This window comes from Hyla sarda, chromosome 3 (assembly GCF_029499605.1).
Source record: "Hyla sarda isolate aHylSar1 chromosome 3, aHylSar1.hap1, whole genome shotgun sequence".
Taxonomy (NCBI): Eukaryota; Metazoa; Chordata; class Amphibia; order Anura; family Hylidae; genus Hyla; species Hyla sarda.
Window position 1 is genome coordinate 136,296,231 of NC_079191.1, and position 22,779 is coordinate 136,319,009.

The 22,779-nt window shown below is 41.7% G+C and overlaps 1 protein-coding gene across 5 annotated transcripts in view; it reads right to left on the bottom strand.

Moving 5' to 3' along the window:
• Positions 1-22,779, bottom strand: part of SI (sucrase-isomaltase) — a 223,092-nt gene that overhangs the window by 125,735 nt on the left and 74,578 nt on the right. For all 5 annotated transcript variants that reach the window (XM_056565086.1, XM_056565085.1, XM_056565087.1 and 2 more), the window contains 6 exons: positions 14,825-14,909; positions 11,397-11,514; positions 9,157-9,328; positions 7,697-7,813; positions 6,826-6,980; positions 1,934-2,018 (listed from right to left, as the gene is read on the bottom strand). In XM_056565086.1, coding sequence (XP_056421061.1) covers positions 1,934-2,018; positions 6,826-6,980; positions 7,697-7,813; positions 9,157-9,328; positions 11,397-11,514; positions 14,825-14,909 — 732 coding nt within the window. The remainder of the gene's footprint in view (positions 1-1,933; positions 2,019-6,825; positions 6,981-7,696; positions 7,814-9,156; positions 9,329-11,396; positions 11,515-14,824; positions 14,910-22,779) is intronic.

Here is a 22,779-nt window from a genome sequence, read left to right on the forward strand (position 1 = left end):
TTTTCAAGAAAAGGAAGTATTTCTTACAGAAAAGGATTGCAGTAACACATGTTTAGCTATACACATGTTTATTCCCTTTGTGTGTATTGGAACTAAACCAAAAAAGTGAGGGAAAAAAGAAAATTGGACATAATGTCACACCAAGCTCCAAAAATGGGCTGGACAAAATTATTGGCACCCTTAACTTAATATTTGGTGGCACATCGTTTGGAAAAAATAACTGAAATCAGTTGCTTCCTATAATCATCAATAAGCTTCTTACACCTCTCAGCCGGAGTGTTGTACCCCTTTTTCTTTGCCAACTGCTCCAGGTCTCTCTTATTGGATGGGCGCCTTTTCCCAACAGCAATTTTAAGATCTCTCCATAGGTGTTCAATGGGATTTAGATATGGACACTTTGCTGGCCACTTCAGAACTCTCCAGCGCTTTGTTGCCAACCATTTCTGGGTGCTTTTTGAGGTATGTTGGGGTCATTGTCCTTCTGGAAGACCCAAGCTTTCTGACACTGGGCTGTACAGTGCAACCCAAATTTCATTGGTAATCCTCAGATTTCATGATGCCTTGCACACACTCAAGGCACCCTGTGCCAGAGGCATCAAAACAACCCCAAAACATCACTGAACCTCGTCCATATTTCACAGTAGGTACTGTGTTCTTTTCTTTATAGGCTTCATTCTGTTTTCAGTAAACAGTAAAATGATATGCTTTACCAAAAAGCTCTATCTTGGTCTCATCTGTCCACAAGACGTTTTCCCAGAAGGATTTTGGCTTACTCAAGTTCATATTGGCAAAATGCAGTCTTGCTTTTTATGTCTCTGTGTCAGCAGTGGGGTCCTCCTGGGTCTCCTGCCATAGTGTTTAATTTCATTTAAATGTTGACGATAGTTCGCGCTGACACTGATGCTCCCTGAGCCTGCAGGACAGCTTGAATATCTTTGGAACTTGTTTGTGGCTTCTTATCCATTGATACCTTTCATAAATTTTTCTCTTCTGTCCACGTCCGGGGAGATTAGATACAGTGCCATGGGTTGCAAACTTCTTGATAATGTTGCGCACTGTGGACAAAGGCAAATCTGGATCTCTGGAGATGGATTGTAACCTTGAGATTGTTGATGTTTTTCCACAATTTTGGTTCTCAAGTCCTCAAACAGTTCTCTTCTCTTTCTGTTGTCATTGCTTAGTTTGGCACACACAGACACACAATGCAAAGACTAAGTAAACTTCTCTCCTTTTTATCTGCTTTCAGGGTGTGTTCATACGCTAGTAACTAGCGAGTTACGTTACCATTCATTTGAATGGGTCGTGGACAGTCCGCAAATCTGACACTATTGCGTACTGTCTGTGGACCCATTTAAATCAATGGTTGCGTAACTCGCAGCAGGATTCCCACAGTGGGAAACCCCTGTTAGTCATAGTATACGAACGCACCCTTAGGTGTGATTTTTATATTGCCCACACCTGTTACTTACCCCAGGTGAGTTTAAAGGAGCAACACGTGCTTGAAACAATCTTATTTTTCCGAAATTTGGAAAGCGTGCCAATAATTTTGTCCAGCCCATTTTTGGAGTTTGGTGTGACATTATGTCCAATTTTCTTCCCCCCCCCCCTTTTTTGTTTAGTTCCAATATACACAAAGGGAATAGCACATTTTAAACATGTGTTACTGCAATCCTCTTCTGTGGGAAATACATTCATTTTTGAATTATTAAGTACTAATGAAGATGAAAATATAGTTTATCAGTCTAGTTTATTTCTTACAATAAAGGTACATTAACAGGCAACAGATTTGTTGCAAACATTTCTGTAAATATATATTTTTTCTATTTATCCATCACAGTTACATGCAATTCTAAAACAGAATTCTGCCATGTGTAAATATGTTGTACTAAATCAAATAAACAATGACAGAAGCATAATGAAGAAAAGATCTCACCTCATCAAGAACAGGTGTTATAAGAAGGCCTGGTCCCCATAAAAATTGTCTGTCTATTGCCCATGTATTTGGATCGGAATAGAACCTATAAATAGAAGATTTGAAAGATTTATTCAATCAGACAATGTACAGCAACTTGACCTGCATGTATCATCTACTAAAACATCTTTGTAGTGGAAAGCCGCCCTAGCACTCTTTTTTGACAATCAAAAAAGTTACCGCCTGTGCTCTAAATAAAAAATAAAAAAAATTATGTATTGTTAGTACCCATGGCCTCCATAGAGCTGCAAATACAAACAGTACAGTTTCCAAAACACTCGCAAGCATGTGTTGATGTGTCATATATACTGCTAGAAGCTAGTATAGCCACAATCATATGACAATTATATAACCTCCAGGCCAACTGTTTTTTTTTTTTTGTAGCCAGAAACAGTTAAACAACATGTGGCCTGGGGTGGGTGAAACAGAACAAACAGGTACAGTTACCTGGCCTATTCCGTGTCGCTATCAGTTTCCCGATTGCCCTGTTTTTGCGGTGGTCCTCTTCATTACTGCTGTGGCATGTAATGAGGAAATGTCCATTTCACATAGAGAATAGCCACTGAGGGGGCATTTTCTGTCCTCAATGCATGTCAGCAGAAGTAATGAAGAAAAGACTGTGTTGAAGACAAGGAGATTGGGAAACTGGCAACTATGGAGCTAGCAGCAAGTAAAGTATGCTTGTTTGGATATGTTCCCTCCAGCCTGGGCCACAAAACTGCTGGACAACCCCTATAAGTTAGTTTTTTTTGTTACCTAGGGCCCACCACTGCCTATCTGCAACAACTGAAAGAATGAGACATGAAGGAATATGAAAAAAATATATATAATAATAATAATAATAATAATAATAAAAAATAAAATTACACCAAGATAAAATGATTCAGATATTAACTGATTAAATATAATAATTATTTTTTAAATATTAAATTGAATACAATTAACAAATTAACAAAACTTTTAGATCCTATTCTTCACTTATGTTAAAGCAGAAAGGAAAAAATAAAACATTGTGAGAAAGTTAAAAAGAGACTATCTGTAACTTTAGTTGGTGAGAAAGGAAAATATTTCTATATTTCTTGAACATTCATTCTTTTAATTCTGTTTCTTTATTAAACCAAAGAACATAAACAATTACTAAGAAACCTCTAAAATGTTTATATTGTTCTTGCAAAAGAAAGATTTGAAAAATAAAAATGTTTTACGACAATGGCCAGTGTCAGGGAAAACAAATCTGCTGCTGCAGAGTTGCTAAAGAAAAACCCAGATCAGAATTGTGTCATAACCTGGCAATGTTTCAATCACAGATTAGAACTGACAGCTTGTGACACTATTGCTGAAATGAATGCAATAACCCGTTTTTAGGCTTTAAAGGAAAGAATACATTGCCTACAGTCAGTCTGCGAAACACATAAATGATTTAAAACAATTGAGACTTTTTGAGTGTTCACTTAAAGTGTACCTGTCATTAGCAAAAAAACAGTTTATATAATGTAGAAAATAACATTATGGCCCATATTTATCAATCCCCAATTGTCTGGTTTTTTTCCCAACACAACCAATTACAGCTCAGTTTGAATATCTTAACAAGCTTAAAGTAAAACTTGAGCTGTGATTGGATGCTATGGGAAAAGCCAATTAGGGTTTCAGGCTGATTTATAAATATGAACCTATATGTATATTTGTAATATACATTAGTTAAGTGTGGGTGGAAAAGCAGGGCTCTGTGCACTGGGGACAAGCAGGGCTCTGTACACTGAGGACAAGCAGGGCTCTGTACACTGAGGGCAAAGCAGGGGTCTGTGTACTGAGGACAAGCAGGGCTCTGTACATAGAGGACAAGCAGGGCTCTGTACACTGAGGACAAAGCAGGGGTCTGAGTACTGAGGACAAGCAGGGCTCTGTATACTGAGGACAAGCAGGGCTCTGTACCCTGAGGACAAGCAGGGCTCTGTGCAATAAGGACAAGCAGGGTTCTGTATACTGAGGGCAAGCAGGGCTCTGTACACTGAGGACAAGCAGGTTTCTGTGCAATAAGGACAAGCAGGGCTCTTTGCACCGAGGACAAGCAGGGATCTGTGCACTAAGGTCAAGCAGGGCCCTGTACACTGAGGACAAGCAAGGCTCTGTACACTGAGGACAAGCAGTGCATTGAGGACAAGCAGGGCATTGAGGCTCTGTGACAGGCTCCCGGCTCACACATCAGGATGATTGACAATCCAGGAGTCTGTACAGAACCCTACTTGTCCCACCCACACTTCCTGTATTTGGCCTCCTCACAGAGACACACAGGCAATAGCTGCAGGGACAGCATTTTTTTCACCCAAAAATATACACATTTTTAACCAATGTATATTACAAATATACATATAATGGCATTATCTACATCATATAAAAAGTTTTTTGCTAACAACAGGTACACTTCAACAAAGGCTTGTCCTATTTTGGAGACTTATTGGCCCTGATTTACTAAGAGTTTTGGGTTATTTTCAGAGTGATTTTATTTTTCCCTGAATTTAATAGAGATAGCAGGGACAATGCGCTCGCAGCCAACATGCGTGGCCAGAGCACAGGCTGTAACAGATGTAATAAAGTGTGTGCGTGTTTTTAACTTTTTATACTTTTTTTTCTTAATTTAAAAAAAAAAATGTGGTAGTACTACTACTCCCAGCACTGAACAGACTGTTCCATGATGGGAGTAGTAGTACCTGCGCTAATAGACAGATCGCCCCGGGGTCTGACACCCACTGCGATCTTCCTGTATAATTTGTAGATGCGGGACACGGACGCTCTTCTCTGGTCTCCTGCACTGCCATATATATTCATATTTCCCACAGAGAGTTGTGATTGTCTGGAACCATTTGGCCAATCACAGCTCTCTCCGGGAAATATGAATCTGTGATGTGAAGAACTTTACATCGCAGAACATAGTGCACGATCGCCCAGAAGAGTGGATTGCAAGGGATGTCAGACCCCGGGGCGATCTGTCTATTAGTACAGGTTATACTTCTCCCATCATGGAACAGTCTGTTCCATGCTGGTAGTAGTAGTACTAACTAAAAAATGTAAAAAAAAAAAAAGGAAAAAAAAAAGTGAAAAAAGTTAAAACCCACACACACACTTTATTAAACACATTATTAAAATACATTAATAAAATGTATTTTTAAAATGTAAACATTTTAATGGCCCCTTTCTACATTTTTATTATTGTTGGACACATTTTTAGGTCCCTGCTGCCCACAGAAATCGGTCCCCGTTTAAAAATTAATAAAAATTTTGTTATAGAAAATAAAAGTTTTGTTTTATTTTTTTACTGCAAAAACTCAGTGGAATCTTTAGAGTAATAACAAAATGGAGTGAATGAAGAAATCCGTTATTTGAAATCGAGTGGAAATTCGGTATTGTTCAAAATCTAATTTTTCATGAGATTCGATTAGCTCATCTCTTTTATTTACCAATGTTTTGCACATGTTGGGAAAATTCTGTCGCATGATATTAAATTCTGTCGCACAGGGAAAAAAAAGTGTTGCACAGGAAAAATAAAGCGTAAAGCAAATAAATAAAGAAAAGTAACTCTGCGCCAGGATGTAACTTTATATTCATGGTCGTTAATAGGTTATCAAACAAAAAGTTAAAAAAATAAAAATAAAAAAAAGGAATTGAAAGCAAAGATAAAAAAAAAGAGAGAAATTAAAAAAATTAAAAAAAAATTAAAAACATTAAAAAAATAAAAAGCTACTAAGGGGACAAAGTAACAGGATTTAAAAAAAAAAAACATACACACTTTTTAACAGATTCACCAATCCTCAAGGCAATCGGGTTTTCAAGTTCCGAAATTCACTATTTTTCTGGTGGGTTTTTAAATACAACTGTCGGGTTTTCAGAAAAATGTAGGGAACAAGCACCTAATTATTCAAACAACGCCCTTTTAGTCGAGTAAAAAAAAATACTCTGAGTAATTGGAAAACTGTCAGGTTTTTAACAGTAAAATGTGTAGCACAAAGTGTCGCGACACAAATTGTGTTGCATAACCCGATAAAAATAGTTGGGATTATGTTAGTAAATCAGAGCCATTGGGTACCCAGTGAGACAGTGACATGAATTATTGTTGGATATTCCTATATTTTCCCAAGGTAGCTATCAAATGTGGATACCAGGTTTCATGAAGCACAAATATTATCTAGGGAAAGCTGAGTGAAATATAAAAAAATCTAGAAAATAGTTAAGATCCCAGATCTGCACAGGTGCTGAGAAAAGCAAGTCAATGTTTTTTCAAACTAGTTCAGAGTCAGTCTGAAAGTGAGGCTGTGAGGATTCTTTCCCACTGATAAAAACAAGAGGTTTGCAGACTCAAAAAAGGGAGAGTTTGCAACTTGCGTTGGGTGGCTGGTAGTAGGCCACTTGTATAGACAGCTGAGAGATCTGCTGGATTACTTCAAAATAAAAGCAGAAGGCACAATCTATATATATATGAATATATATATATATATATATATATATATATATATATATATATATATGGAAAAATTTCTAACATCCCAGGGCTGATTGTACAGATATTTCCCAGTCTCTTTGTAAATCACCATGAAACCCAGAGACTGATCTCAGGGAAGAAACCATCATCTGAGATCCTGCCAGTTATGGCTGTCAATAGACAACCACACAATCACTGTAGGTCAGTGCGGGACCCGTGTAAAGAACTTATTTTACAGCCATTTAGAAAAAGAAAAAAAAAGCATATTGGTGATATTAAGAGTTAAAGTATGAATCTACACTGGAGAATCCCCTTTTTTTTTTTTTTTTTTTTTTACCAAAATAAGTGAAAGAGAAGGTTTTGAAATTCCAGTACTTACTCATGAAGTAAAGGCCTGACCACTGTCTCTCCTTTAGTGTGTGCTCTGTAGAAAAGAGTGTAAAGGTATGGAAGCAAGGTGTACCGGATGTTCAGGTAATGCTTTGATGTTTTTACAACAGTAGAATCTGCTCCAAATGAAGCAGGGTCTTGTGCCTGAAATTGAAGAAATAAATAACACAGCATTGTTTTAATTTCTAAAATTAACAATATAAACACGTGTAAATACAATTTTAGGCCATGTTCACAATATATATATATACATATATATATATATATATATATGTGTATATATATATATATATATATATATATATATATATATATATATATGTATATATATATATATATATATATATATATATATATATATATATATATATATTTTTTTTTTTTTATAATATCTTATTCCGCAACAGAGATAATGGGTCAGGAAACCAGGTCATGGATTCGCTATATTCATTTGGGCTAATCCACATTCAAACTCGTGGCAACATCTGTAGCAATAGAGAATGGAGAAGTGGAAGAAATCTCAGGGTATGATGTGGATTTTTGCTGTTTACCAATGGAAAGACACCCATTGGGAACCTACTATCGCAGTTAATATGGTTTCCACTTAAGTCCTGTTTTTATCTTTGATTTTTTTTTTTTTGCATTCATCTGACGTTAAAACCAAATCTTTTAGATTTTTATAAGAGATCTTATAATACAAACACACCAGTTAGACCACCACCTATGAAATATACCTTATAAACAGACTCTAACTACAACTATTACATCTGTTATTCAAATAATGTTGTATGTGTTTTTATTATAGGAATTCTTTTAGTATAACTGTCTTGACACTAGTTTTTTAGTGAAGAATAGGTTACCTTGTAATTCTCGGCATTGTGATTTCTAGCAAATGGATAAAATGCCCCAACTTGCATCCATCGTGTACATAACTCTTCAGTACAGTCATCAAAGAAACCACATATGTCTGCACCAATCTAAAGAAATAAATGTTGGAAAATGTATTACACCAAACCAATGAACATGTTAGATAGATAGATAGATAGATTCACTCATTCTCTTTGAGGAGATACAATGAGTTGAGTGTTATTAGAAAAATGCACTCTGGGAAAAAAAATTAAATAGCTCACCTCCAGAAGGAAAAAACACAGTCTATCTAGTGTCAGCTATAGGCAGTGATGCACCAGCTCTTGTACTACCTACCTTACAATGTATGTTCTAACTCTTAAGGGGTACTCCACCCCTAGACATCTTATCCCCTATCCAAAGGAGGATGATCATGATGTCACAGCCCCACCCACTCAGGATGTCGCCCACTCAATGCAAGTCTATGGGAGGGGGCATGACGACCATCACGCCCCCTCCCATAGACTTGCATTGATGGGGCAGGGCATGATATCACAAGGGGATGGGGCCTTGACATCACGATCAGCTTGTTCCGTGCACCAGATCACAGGTGGGTGCTGCAGGAGAGATTGCGGGGATCCCCAACAGCGGGACCCCCATGATCAGACATCTTAGATGTATAGGAGTGGAATAACATTTTAGAGACTATATATGATTAAGTTGCTAGTTCATCAGTCACAGAGCACCCCAAGGCATAATAAAACACCTACATCATATATATATATATATATATATATATATATATATATATATATATATATATGACTCTCCTATACCAGGCACCCCTTAGTGTGTAGTGCTGGACTCCGCTTCTCACTGGTGGGGACATGGTTGCCTGTAAATCCATTTACAGAATATTCCATGCTTGAATTCTGTCAATGGAACAGCATATACTGGTGGACATAAAACAGGTATGAAAAGGATGAAGAAGAGAGAAATTACTTCTCCAATTATCTTAATGATCCTACTGCAATGTCTCCAAACATACAATACATTTTATGCAGAGAAAGTTTCAAGATATAATTTTTTTTTTTAAATAATAATAATAGTAAGTATTAGTATATGCTTTTATACTTTTTTTTGTGAAAGTGTTCTACACATTGTTGGTAAGCACTTTTAAGTGTGCAATCATCTTTATTTAACTGTGTATAAATATAATATAATGTGTTAATATAATGTTTTAGACTATATTTCCGAAGCAGAACGATTATCTCTGCTTACAAAGCATTGATGCCACTGTCATTTTGAGCTGTAAATGTTGCCTATTTTTCTGCATTTCTCAGTTTTGACTGTCACTAAAACATCCAATTGGCAATAAAATGGATCATGATGTTCTACACAAATAAACACAATTTAGTGCTAATTCCCATAGATGACCATTTGTTTTGCAGGCTTATTTATTTAATGTGCTTACATAAGGTATTCCAAAAAGACTGAACTCAAGCATTCCTGGTATAGCCCATTTAATATCATTCCAGTTGGCAGCATTATCTCCAAGCCAATGTCCTGAGTATTTGCCTGATCCAGCAAAAGTAGATCGTGAAAAAATGATGCTTCTTTTTCCAGGGAAAACAGCTTTGATGGCTCTGAAAATGAAAAGCCATTATAAATGTAGCCTTCTGCAACTGCTGTCCTGATCACATTTATGCTGTAACGGTTTCTTGCTTTCTAAAAAATGCTCCAAATATGGTGTGACATTTCAAATCATTCACTGTATATCTATGCAAAATATAATAGCAAGTTGTGCATGCTATACAGAATAAGAAAGGTAGAAATGCGGTAATTATTTTCATTTTTCATGTGCCCTAAAAATAGTCAATCAGTTCTTTAAAGGGGTTATTTCAAGTTATTTAAGGGTTCTTTGTCCCAAAAGTAAATGGTGCAGCAGCATGCATTCTCATACATCACTCTAGTAACTCTATTTGGACTTCCAAACATAGCCGAGTTTAGTGCTTAGCTATATTCAAAGTCCCATAGAGATTGAATGGAGTGGTGGCTGAGCATGCATGCTAATGTATTATTTACTCGGAGGACAAAGGACCTCCATTTTGATGATTGGTGGGGTCTCATAAACAGCTATGATCCCCCTATCCCAAGGATAGCTTTTTATCATCAATCCACCTATCTTGGGTTAATTCAGTTAAGACATAAATTACTGCTTTTCAGGTGAAGGGGATACTCTAGACAAATGTAAAGTTTATCATTGTAAAACAAGTACTTTAGACCTTAGGTAAGTAATAGCATCTTTATTTTACATAGTGTAAACTAGGAGAGGAAAAAGGGAAAAGCAGGCTCAAGACTTTAAAGGGGAACTCCACCCCTAGACATCTTATCCCCTATTCCATCACCCCCCACCCCACCCCACGATCTTCATGCAGCACCCAGCATTCCAAGCAGTATATTTAGAATGCTGGGTTCCCGCGGCGGGGGTCGTAATGTCATGCCACGCCCTCTTGTGATGTTACACCATCCCCTCCTACATTCTTGTCTATGGGAGGGGGTGAGGCTACCATAGACATTAATAGACAAGGCGTGGTGTGACATCACAACCGCCGCAGCGGGAACCCAGCATTCTAAACATACTAAACAGAACTCTGGTTACTGCATGACAATCGTGGAGGAGGGGGTCCCAGCTACTGGACCCCCGCAATCAGACATCTTATCTCCTATCCTTTGAATAGGGGGATAAGATGTCTAGGGGCGGAGTACCCCTTTAATCATTGGTGTTATTAATTTTTTTTTTACATTTTGCTCAGATATGTCAAAAGATATTGATTGCACCAGGTCTCACTTCTTAGACCCACAGTGTTGCTCAGCACTCCATGGACGGCTGGAAGATTCAACCCTTTTTTCTTTTTTTTTTTGCTTAAAATATAAATTATTTTCCATTGACTAAAAGTATTGCCATAATAGGCACTGCCATTTGAATAAAAAAAAAAAAAAAAAATTTTTTTGACATCTCCTAGAGATATGTCAAATGTTTTCATCGGGGTCTTAGTGCTAAGTGGTGGTAATGTGCATGTGCATTTTAATTCCCGACTTTCAGTGATCTTTGTCTCGCTGCTCCATTATAATTCTATTGGGCAGAGAGACAAAGATTGCTCAGAGGCAAGGAGCTAGGGAGCTTAACCCCACGCATTCTCCTAATGGTGATGTTCTCAGCATTGAAAGCTCTACTGACTAAAACATGTGACATGTCTCTAGGACATTTTAAAAGTATTTTTTTTTTTTTTTAAGTGACAGGGATATCTTAAAGGAATTGTCTGAGATAAAAAAAATTGTTATATTCCATGTACAGCACTGCACCTGTCCAAAACTTATTGGTGGTATTGCCACTTAGCCCAATTTATAATTTGAATGAGCAGTAATACCAGGCACAACCATTGAAAGGAATGTTACTATTTTGATAGAAAGCAACAACGTTATTCTAATCCTGGACCAACCCCTTTATAATTATTTTAAATTAAAAGATTAGGTAGAATTTAACACAATCATATAATTGCCATAATGATTTATAAACATGAAAATGTTCACTATAACATGCAGATATTTAATTGTTTAATAACTTTCCATCATAATAATAATAATAATAATAATAATAATGATAATAAATAAATAAATAAATAAATAAATAAATAAATAACTGAAACTTACTCTTCTGTAGAAAGACACATGGCATGTCCATACAAACTATGTACATCATAATGGTTTCCCCAAGTTTGTACTGCATCCATACAGAGGGTCTTCGAAAACATTACGCGATCCATAATTGCTTAACAAAAAAGACACATACATTTTCTTATGTAGAAACCTTTAGCCAGATTTTGTTCCTCTAATACCCACAAAGATCCTTTTCTTGGAAGAGTGAATTATAGATGTGCTAGTTCCTTGATACATGGCCATGCAGCTTGTACTAAAGCTGTTTAATGAACATCATAGTTCAAAGTGATCAATAAGTCAAGCTTCAGACAAACTCTGCCATTAACCTTTACAACCACTATTAAAATATTTTGGAAGCACTTTTGAGGTGACACAGTAATTAGTGTCTAGCCTATAGTTTGTTTATTAGGCTTAAAAATAAATATCAAGTAGAAATGTGGTTTAAAGATCAGTTTAGGCAGCTTGCCTTTATCTTCTTTTTAGTTTTATATAAAAAAGAGGCTTAGATTTGTGTGTACAGAATTATTATACTGTTTAACAATCAATCCCATCAATAGCTTGCCTTGCTAGGCTAGGTGTTCACTATTTTAGGGTATTGCATTTGTTTGGACTGAGGGAAAATATATTGAAGATACAGTACTGTGAAAAGTGTTTGCCCCTTTCCTGATTCATCTATTTATTTATTTTTTGCATATGTGTCACATATTTGTTGACCATCAAACTAATTTTAATATTACAACAAGATAACCCTAGTAAACACAAAATGCAGTTTTCAATGAATCATTTTATTTTTGTTGGGTAAAAGCTTCATGTGAAAATGAAATTTCCCCTAAACCTAATAACTTGTGCCACCCTCAGCAGAACCAGCTGCGTTTGAGATAACTGGCAAGGAGTTTTTCTCATCACTTTGGAGGACTTTTAGGCAACTCTTCTTTGCAAAATTGTTTTCATTTAGCCACATTGGAGGGTTTTAAACTAAACCACTCGAAAACTTTAATTATTTTTTTATTTAAGCCATTCAGAGATGGACTTGCTGGTGTGTTTTAGATCATTGTCCTGCTGCAGAATACAAGGGCACTTCAGCTTGAGACCATGAACTGATGGCCGGACATTTTCCTTCAGGATGTTTTAGTAGAGAGCAGAATTTACAGTTCCATCAATCACAACAAATTATCCAGGCACTGAAGCAGCAAAGTAGCCCCAGACCATCATACTGAAACCACCAAATTTGGCTGCAGGTGTGATGTTTTTTTTTTTTTTTTATATTGGGGTTTATTTACTAAGAGTGGAGGTTTCTTTGTGGGTTTTGATTTCCGACTGTTATTTTCCCAAGGTATTTACTAAGGTTTCCCTACATTTTGCACTTTTCCCACGTTTTGCTTTTTTTACAACTGTTCTGATCTATCAGGTTTTCCTCAGCTCAAATCCACCACATTTTCTGTGGAAACCTTAGCAAATATGTTGGGATTTTCAAAACTGTCGGGACCAGGCCCACTTTATCCCCGTGGTCACGCACCCTTTTTGGGTTTTTCACGTAAAATGGAGGGTTTTGTTTTTATGGGTCGCAAATTGTGTCCCATGCAACACAATTTGGGCGCAAAACCCAACAAAAAAGTCAGGATCACATTAGTAAATAAATCCCATTGTGTTACTTTGGCCGCAGATATAACATGACGTACACCTTCCAAAATGTTCTATTTTTCTAGACGATCCACAGAATATTTTCAAAACGTTTTTATGTTCTTTTTGGTCAGCAGTGGTTTCCATTTTGAAACTCTGCCATGGATGCCATTTTGCCCATATAATTTCTTATGGTTTAGTTATAAATATTGACCTTAACTGGGGGAAGTGAGGCTGTAATGGATGTTTTAATGTGTGAGTGTGTATATATATATATAAATATATATATATATATATATATATATATATATATATATATATTATACAAAAAAAGAGGATTGCAGCAGCACACATTGGTCAAAAAATTTAGGCTCTTAGTGCACTTTTTGAGCAAAACGTGTCCCCCCATCCACCACGGGGAGGTGGCCTCATTTAGGATGGGTCCCTAACACAAATTTTGAGCCTAACACTCATAACACTCACCTCTTGCTAGGCATATAGCCTCTGACTGGGTGACATGTTGGATCCATTAACAATTTTAAAACGCCACCTGTGAAAAAGGGGGAAGGGTGCACAGCAAATTCTGAGTGTTAGGCTCAGAATTTGTGTTAGGGTCCCATCCTAAATGAGTCCACCTCCCCGTGGTGGATGGGGGACACGTTTTGCTCAAAAAGTGAACCTCAATTTTGTTTATGTTTATATACTGTATACGTAAAATGCTCATTTGGACATAGCAACCCTTGCCCCTCATGATATTCTGCTCCTTCCTGTTTGGCCCCCACCATCGAATAAAGGAAATTGCTGGCTAGCACGCAAGAGGACTTGAAGCCCTTGAAGTTTAACAAAGGACTATACCTTATCTGGTATGCATATGGTATGTTAAGCCTAAGAACATCCCCCTAGTGAGGGTGGAAACTAATGCTAAGTGCAGAGGTTATATAACCAAGTGAACAGGCTAGTAAAGAGGCAGAAGTATTTGAAACTTACATGGCTCCATTTGATTTACTTTGGTGTACACATTCTGATTTTGCCCGGAGTAAGATAGTTACAAGGTAACTGATAAAATCTATATCAAGGCTTGCAGTTATTTAGACATTGTTGTAGGTTCTTTGGTTTGTTCTAGGTTGTTGGAGGTGATTTCTTTTCCACATTGGGCCATTAAGGTTCATTATTTCCAATACAAAATGAAGTGATCCCCTGAAAACTACACTTTGAGTTTACTTTTTCTCATGAGATATGTTTCTCTATTGATCTAATCATAACCTATTAGCAAATATCATAGTCAGAAACATTTTACAATGTTATCATATTTTTGTAACTTTAATTCAACCAGAAACTTGAACCAAGTTTGTAAATTATTTCAAAAACATTTATTCCTTCTATGTATAATTTCAGCTTGAACAGTTGCTTCCCCTATACATACCTGACACTAAATGAATGTTACCCAATGCAGTTCATATTCCATTAAAGGGGTATCTCGGGCAAAAACATTTTATCCCCTATCCAAAGGATAGGGAATAAGATGTCTGATCGCGGGGGGCCTGCCACTGGAGTTGAAGTGTGAGCCATTGGCTTCGAGTGAATGCACCTTCAAGAGTGGGAGACATGGGGTTGTGGGAAATTAGGGAAACTATCAACTTTATTTCCAGGCAGAAATCCCCGCTCCCTCCCATTATACATGCTTGTTTATGATATTCCTTTCACATACTTTAGACACATAACCTTACAAGTAAATGAAACCTAGATCCATAACGGAAAGCTATATTGCCTTTACCATGTGTTCTTACTTTACAATGTCTTACCAGGTGTGTATGGAGGATAGTTTAACTTATTAACATTACATCCTTTGCTTGATCCTTTCACAAAGTTAGAGACCTCATTCATATCCTGTTGACAGAAAGTCAAAATGACACTCAAATATACAAAGGTTCATTAAGTCAATAGTAGTGCAAACATATAGCAGTTTATAGTTGCAATTGTGAAAAATATAATAATAAAATAATACAGTTTTTTCTTTCTGTTACATAAGTATTCCAGCCAGCAAAATTTTATATTAAAAAAGAATTTTCACCTGGCATGATCAGCTCTGTCCTCACTGCTCACAGCTACTGCACAGCTTATCACCTGAGTGGCATTGTTCAGGGAATGCCCACTCAAGTGAGTACTGGTTGGGATGGGTCACTGCCATGGTATGCTTTCTTTTGTATCTTAGGCACTGATAACAGACATTTGCACGAGTACATGTACATGTGCTAATGTCCCTGGTACCCATTCCAATACCTGCAAATCATGCAGACATCATGTGATCAGTGGACAGAGAGATGTAGTTTTATCAATAGGTCTCCTCCAAAAATAATAAAAATTCCTCTCCTCGTTTGCTCCCTTATCCAAAGTGGTGGAAGACATGACATAATTTCATTGCACAGCTTGTAGGAGAAGGCTCTGCACCATTTACAAAGCGGACCATCCAGAACCAAGATTGTAGGAAAGATGAGTGGGATTTTCATTATTTTCTTTTGGAGGGGACACTGTTACGCCGAGCGCTCCGGGTCCCCGCTCCTCCCCGGAGCGCTCGCTTCACTCCCTCCGCTGCAGCGCTCCGGTCACGTCCTCTGACCCGGGGCGCTGCGATCCTGCTGCCAGCCGGGATGCGATTCGCGATGCGGGTAGCGCCCGCTCGCGATGCGCACCCCGGCTCCCCTACCTGACTCGCTCCCCGTCTGTTCTGTCCCGGCGCGCGCGGCCCCGCTCCCTAGGGCGCGCGCGCGCCGGGTCTCTGCGATTTAAAGGGCCACTGCGCCGCTGATTGGCGCAGTGGTTCCAATTAGGGTTTTCACCTGTGCACTTCCCTATATTACCTCACTTCCCTTGCACTCCCTTGCCGGATCTTGTTGCCTTAGTGCCAGTGAAAGCGTTCCTTGTGTGTTCCTTGCCTGTGTTTCCAGACCTTCTGCCGTTGCCCCTGACTACGATCCTTGCTGCCTGCCCCGACCTTCTGCTACGTCCGACCTTGCTTCTGCCTACTCCCTTGTACCGCGCCTATCTTCAGCAGCCAGAGAGGTGAGCCGTTGCTAGTGGATACGACCTGGTCACTACCGCCGCAGCAAGACCATCCCGCTTTGCGGCGGGCTCTGGTGAAAACCAGTAGTGGCTTAGAACCGGTCCACTAGCACGGTCCACGCCAATCCCTCTCTGGCACAGAGGGTCCACTACCTGCCAGCCGGCATCGTGACAGTAGATCCGGCCATGGATCCCGCTGAAGTTCCTCTGCCAGTTGTCGCTGACCTCACCACGGTGGTCGCCCAGCAGTCACAACAGATAGCGCAACAAGGCCAACAGCTGTCTCAACTGACCGTTATGCTACAACAGTTGCTACCACAGCTTCAGCAGTCATCTCCTCCGCCAGCCCCTGCACCTCCTCCGCAGCGAGTGGCCGCTCCTGGGATACGCTTATCCTTGCCGGATAAATTTGATGGGGACTCTAAGTTTTGCCGTGGCTTTCTTTCCCAATGTTCCCTGCATCTGGAGATGATGTCGGACCTGTTTCCCACTGAAAGGTCTAAGGTGGCTTTCGTAGTCAGTCTTCTGTCCGGAAAAGCCCTGTCATGGGCCACACCGCTCTGGGACCGCAATGACCCCGTCACTGCCTCTGTACACTCCTTCTTCTCGGAAATCCGAAGTGTCTTTGAGGAACCTGCCCGAGCCTCTTCTGCTGAGACTGCCCTGTTGAACCTGGTCCAGGGTAATTCTTCCGTTGGCGAGTATGCCGTACAATTCCGTACACTTGCTTCAGAATTGTCCTGGAATAATGAGGCCCTCTGCGCGACCTTCAAAAAAGGCCTATCCAGCAACATTAAAGATGTTCTGGCCGCACGAGAAATTCCTGCTAATCTACATGAACTTATTCACCTAGCCACTCGCATTGACATGCGTTTTTCTGAAAGGCGTCAGGAACTCCGCCAAGATATGGACTCTGTTCGCACGAGGCGTTTCGTCTCCTCGGCTCCTCTCTCCTCTGGTCCCCTGCAATCTGTTCCTGTGCCTCCCGCCGTGGAGGCTATGCAGGTCGACCGGTCTCGCCTGACACCTCAAGAGAGGACACGACGCCGTATGGAGAACCTCTGCCTGTACTGTGCTAGTACCGAACACTTCCTGAGGGATTGTCCTATCCGTCCTCCCCGCCTGGAAAGACGTACGCTGACTCCGCACAAGGGTGAGACAGTCCTTGATGTCTACTCTGCTTCTCCACGTCTTACTGTGCCTGTGCGGATGTCTGCCTCTGCCTTCTCCTTCTCTACAGTGGCCTTCTTGGACTCTGGATCTGCAGGAAATTTTATTTTGGCCTCTCTCGTCAACAGGTTCAACATCCCAGTGACCAGTCTCGCCAGACCCCTCTACATCAATTGTGTAAATAATGAAAGATTGGACTGTACCATACGTTTCCGCACGGAGCCCCTTCTTATGAGCATCGGATCTCATCATGAGAGGATTGAACTTTTGGTCCTCCCCAATTGCACCTCGGAGATTCTCCTTGGACTTCCCTGGCTTCAACTTCATTCCCCAACCCTGGATTGGTCCACTGGGGAGATCAAGAGTTGGGGGTCCTCTTGTTCCAAGAACTGTCTAAAACCGGTTCCCAGTAACCCTTGCCGTAACTCTGTGGTTCCTCCAGTAACCGGTCTCCCTAAGGCCTATATGGACTTCACGGATGTTTTCTGCAAAAAACAAGCTGAGACTCTACCTCCTCACAGGCCTTATGATTGCCCTATCGACCTCCTCCCGGGTACTACTCCACCCCGGGGCAGAATTTATCCTCTCTCTGCCCCAGAGACTCTTGCCATGTCCGAATACGTCCAGGAGAATCTAAAAAAGGGCTTTATCCGTAAATCCTCCTCTCCTGCCGGAGCCGGATTTTTCTTTGTGTCCAAAAAAGATGGCTCCCTACGTCCTTGCATTGACTACCGCGGTCTTAATAAAATCACGGTTAAGAACCGCTACCCCTTACCCCTCATCTCTGAACTCTTTGATCGCCTCCAAGGTGCCCACATCTTCACTAAATTGGACTTAAGAGGCGCCTATAACCTCATCCGCATCAGAGAGGGGGACGAGTGGAAAACGGCATTTAACACCAGAGATGGACACTTTGAGTATCTGGTCATGCCCTTTGGACTGTGCAATGCCCCTGCCGTCTTCCAAGACTTTGTCAATGAAATTTTTCGTGATCTGTTATACTCCTGTGTTGTGGTATATCTGGACGATATCCTAATTTTTTCTGCCAATCTAGAAGAACACCGCCAGCATGTCCGTATGGTTCTTCAGAGACTTCGTGACAACCAACTCTATGCCAAAATTGAGAAATGTCTGTTTGAATGCCAATCTCTTCCTTTTCTAGGATATTTGGTCTCTGGCCAGGGACTACAGATGGATCCAGACAAACTCTCTGCCGTCTTAAAGTGGCCACGCCCCTCCGGACTCCGTGCTATCCAACGCTTTTTGGGGTTCGCCAATTATTACAGGCAATTTATTCCACATTTTTCTACCATTGTGGCTCCTATCGTGGCTTTAACCAAGAAAAATGCTGATCCCAAGTCCTGGCCTCCTCAAGCAGAAGACTCCTTTAAACGACTCAAGTCTGCCTTTTCTTCGGCTCCCGTGCTCTCCAGACCTGACCCTTCCAAACCCTTCCTATTGGAGGTTGATGCCTCCTCAGTAGGAGCTGGAGCTGTTCTTCTACAAAAAAATCCTTCCGGGCATGCTGTCACTTGTGGTTTTTTCTCTAGGACCTTCTCTCCAGCGGAGAGGAACTACTCCATCGGGGATCGAGAGCTTCTAGCCATTAAATTAGCACTTGAGGAATGGAGGCATCTGCTGGAGGGATCAAGATTTCCTGTTATTATCTACACCGACCACAAGAACCTCTCCTACCTCCAGTCGGCCCAACGGCTGAATCCTCGCCAGGCCCGGTGGTCTCTGTTCTTTGCCCGATTTAATTTTGAGATTCACTTTCGTCCTGCCGATAAGAACATTAGGGCCGATGCTCTCTCTCGTTCCTCGGATGCCTCAGAAGTTGATCTCCCTCCGCAACACATCATTCCACCTGACTGCCTGATCTCCACTTCTCCTGCCTCCATCAGGCAGACTCCTCCTGGAAAGACCTTTGTTTCTCCACGCCAACGCCTCGGAATCCTCAAATGGGGTCACTCCTCCCATCTCGCAGGTCATGCGGGCATCAAGAAATCTGTGCAACTCATCTCCCGCTTCTATTGGTGGCCGACTCTGGAGACGGATGTTGGGGACTTTGTGCGAGCCTGCACTATCTGTGCCCGGGATAAGACTCCTCGCCAGAAGCCCGCTGGTTTTCTTCATCCTCTGCCTGTCCCCGAACAGCCTTGGTCTCTGATTGGTATGGATTTTATTACTGATTTACCCCCTTCCCGTGGCAACACCGTTATTTGGGTGGTCGTTGATCGATTCTCCAAAATGGCACATTTCATCCCTCTTCCTGGTCTTCCTTCTGCGCCTCAGTTGGCTAAACAATTTTTTGTACACATTTTTCGTCTTCACGGGTTGCCTACGCAGATTGTCTCGGATAGAGGGGTCCAATTCGTGTCTAAATTCTGGAGGGCTCTCTGTAAACAACTCAAGATTAAATTAAATTTTTCCTCTGCATATCATCCCCAGTCCAATGGACAAGTAGAAAGAGTTAACCAGATCCTGGGTGATTATTTGCGACATTTTGTTTCCTCCCGCCAGGATGACTGGGCAGATCTCCTTCCATGGGCCGAATTTTCGTATAACTTCAGGGTCTCTGAATCTTCCTCCAAATCCCCATTTTTCGTGGTGTACGGCCGTCACCCTCTTCCTCCCCTCCCTACCCCCTTGCCCTCTGGTCTGCCCGCTGTGGATGAAATTTCTCGTGACCTTTCCATTATATGGAGAGAGACCCAAAATTCTCTCTTACAGGCTTCTTCACGCATGAAGAGGTTCGCGGATAAGAAAAGAAGAGCTCCCCCCGTTTTTTCCCCTGGAGACAAGGTATGGCTCTCCGCTAAATATGTCCGCTTCCGTGTCCCTAGCTACAAGTTGGGACCACGCTATCTTGGTCCTTTCAAAATTTTGTGTCAAATTAATCCTGTCTCTTATAAACTTCTTCTTCCTCCTTCTCTTCGTATCCCTAATGCCTTTCACGTCTCTCTTCTCAAACCACTCATCCTCAACCGTTTTTCTCCCAAATCTGTTCCTCCCACTCCTGTTTCCGGCTCCTCGGACGTCTTCTCGGTCAAGGAAATTTTGGCTGCCAAAAAGGTCAGAGGGAAAAATTTTTTTTTAGTAGACTGGGAGGGTTGTGGTCCTGAAGAGAGATCCTGGGAACCTGAGGACAACATCCTTGACAAAAGTCTGCTCCTCAGGTTCTCAGGCTCCAAGAAGAGGGGGAGACCCAAGGGGGGGGGTACTGTTACGCCGAGCGCTCCGGGTCCCCGCTCCTCCCCGGAGCGCTCGCTTCACTCCCTCCGCTGCAGCGCTCCGGTCACGTCCTCTGACCCGGGGCGCTGCGATCCTGCTGCCAGCCGGGATGCGATTCGCGATGCGGGTAGCGCCCGCTCGCGATGCGCACCCCGGCTCCCCTACCTGACTCGCTCCCCGTCTGTTCTGTCCCGGCGCGCGCGGCCCCGCTCCCTAGGGCGCGCGCGCGCCGGGTCTCTGCGATTTAAAGGGCCACTGCGCCGCTGATTGGCGCAGTGGTTCCAATTAGGGTTTTCACCTGTGCACTTCCCTATATTACCTCACTTCCCTTGCACTCCCTTGCCGGATCTTGTTGCCTTAGTGCCAGTGAAAGCGTTCCTTGTGTGTTCCTTGCCTGTGTTTCCAGACCTTCTGCCGTTGCCCCTGACTACGATCCTTGCTGCCTGCCCCGACCTTCTGCTACGTCCGACCTTGCTTCTGCCTACTCCCTTGTACCGCGCCTATCTTCAGCAGCCAGAGAGGTGAGCCGTTGCTAGTGGATACGACCTGGTCACTACCGCCGCAGCAAGACCATCCCGCTTTGCGGCGGGCTCTGGTGAAAACCAGTAGTGGCTTAGAACCGGTCCACTAGCACGGTCCACGCCAATCCCTCTCTGGCACAGAGGGTCCACTACCTGCCAGCCGGCATCGTGACAGACACATTGGGGGAAACCACTTCATTGGGCACCTACCAAATAAGAAGGTTCCCTACCTATGTGAATACCTAACTATTGGTGGCTTCTGACTAAAAGGGAGGGTTCCCTGCCTACCATCTACCTAACAGGGAGATTTCCTGCCAAACTACTGTGGCATTCCTTAATTTTGAGCATCAGTGATGACTTCTTGTTTATTATCGCCTAAGGCTTTACAAAGTCTAGATCCACCTCTGCTGTCACATGACATTAAAAGTATTGGTAACTGGTATTGGTGAATACTTGAAAAGAAAATACTCTGTCTTGGTATCCGAACATCCCTACTTTTCTCATGTCTGTGTCATAAACATACATGCTTGGATAAGCCAATCATCTTTAATTTAATAAGCCACTAAGCATGTCAACTGGTCAACTTTCCTCTCCACAGGTTTTGATAAATCTACCCAATAATTTTGTATAGATGAAAAGTCCAAAATTTTATCATATTAAAAGGAACAGTGAATTGATAAGCTAACACATTTCACACTGGTGACAGCTCTTAATCATGACATTATCATATGCACTGTACTGTGTACATATGTACTTTGCAAATCATCCCAGCACAATGCAGCTTTTTCAATGCACTTTTAGGTGGACAATGTCATGGCATGGCAAGAGGAGTATGGGCAGTGTTGTGTGTACCTAGACAAGTAAGGGGAAGGAAGTAACTGGGTGCATACTACTGGCCAACAAACCAGCACTAGTCCTGCACACCAAAATGGAGGGAGTGAGAACAAGTACAAGTACTCTTTAAAAAGACATTTTCATAATAAAAAAAAAGATTATATGTCATAGGAACATATTAAAGGCTTTGATCATTCAGGGTCTAAATGTGTTAAGATCCTGACTAGTAGCAGTAGGATAAGCTGGGAGAGGTGCTTACTTAGTATGCTCTCTCCTAGCATTGTGTCATGTAACCGAGCCTTACAATGTAAGCCTAAGAGAGCATCTCGCTCACAGATACAGAGTGGGGAGAGAAGCGCATAGTCACATACTTCTCTTCCCACTTATTCTAGGAATTGGTAAGGGTCTAAACCAGTGATTCCCAACCGGGGTTCCACGGAACCTTAGGGTTATGTCGAGAACTGCGGGGGGGGGGGGGGGGGGGTCTGCGGGCTCCAGCAGGGAACCTTTTTATAAATCTCTAGCCCTGGCCTATGTGCCTGTGAATCACGGCAGCGCAGGGGGGAAGAGAAGCCTGCATGCGCATTGCGTGTACATGTGCACTGCTCACATAGTGTCCCCCTATGGTGCCATGAGTCACAGGTGTGCAGGCCGGGAAATGGATGAATGCAATGGGTGTTGTGCGCGGATTGTTCCCGGCCCCCAGGAGGACTGTTCTCGGCCCTCCGGTTTCTACCCGGCCGGCCTGATTCTACCCAGCCCACCGATTCTTCCCGGCCCTTCAGAAGGATGGCTCAGCTCCGCTTAATTAAGACAGTGCACCCTCTCCCCACTGTCACCCTGTCCACCACCCTTTGTCACCCCTCTGTTACCCCCTTTCACCCTTTCCACTTTCCTGTCATCCATGTCCACCTCGTCCGCCCCTGTCACCCATGTTC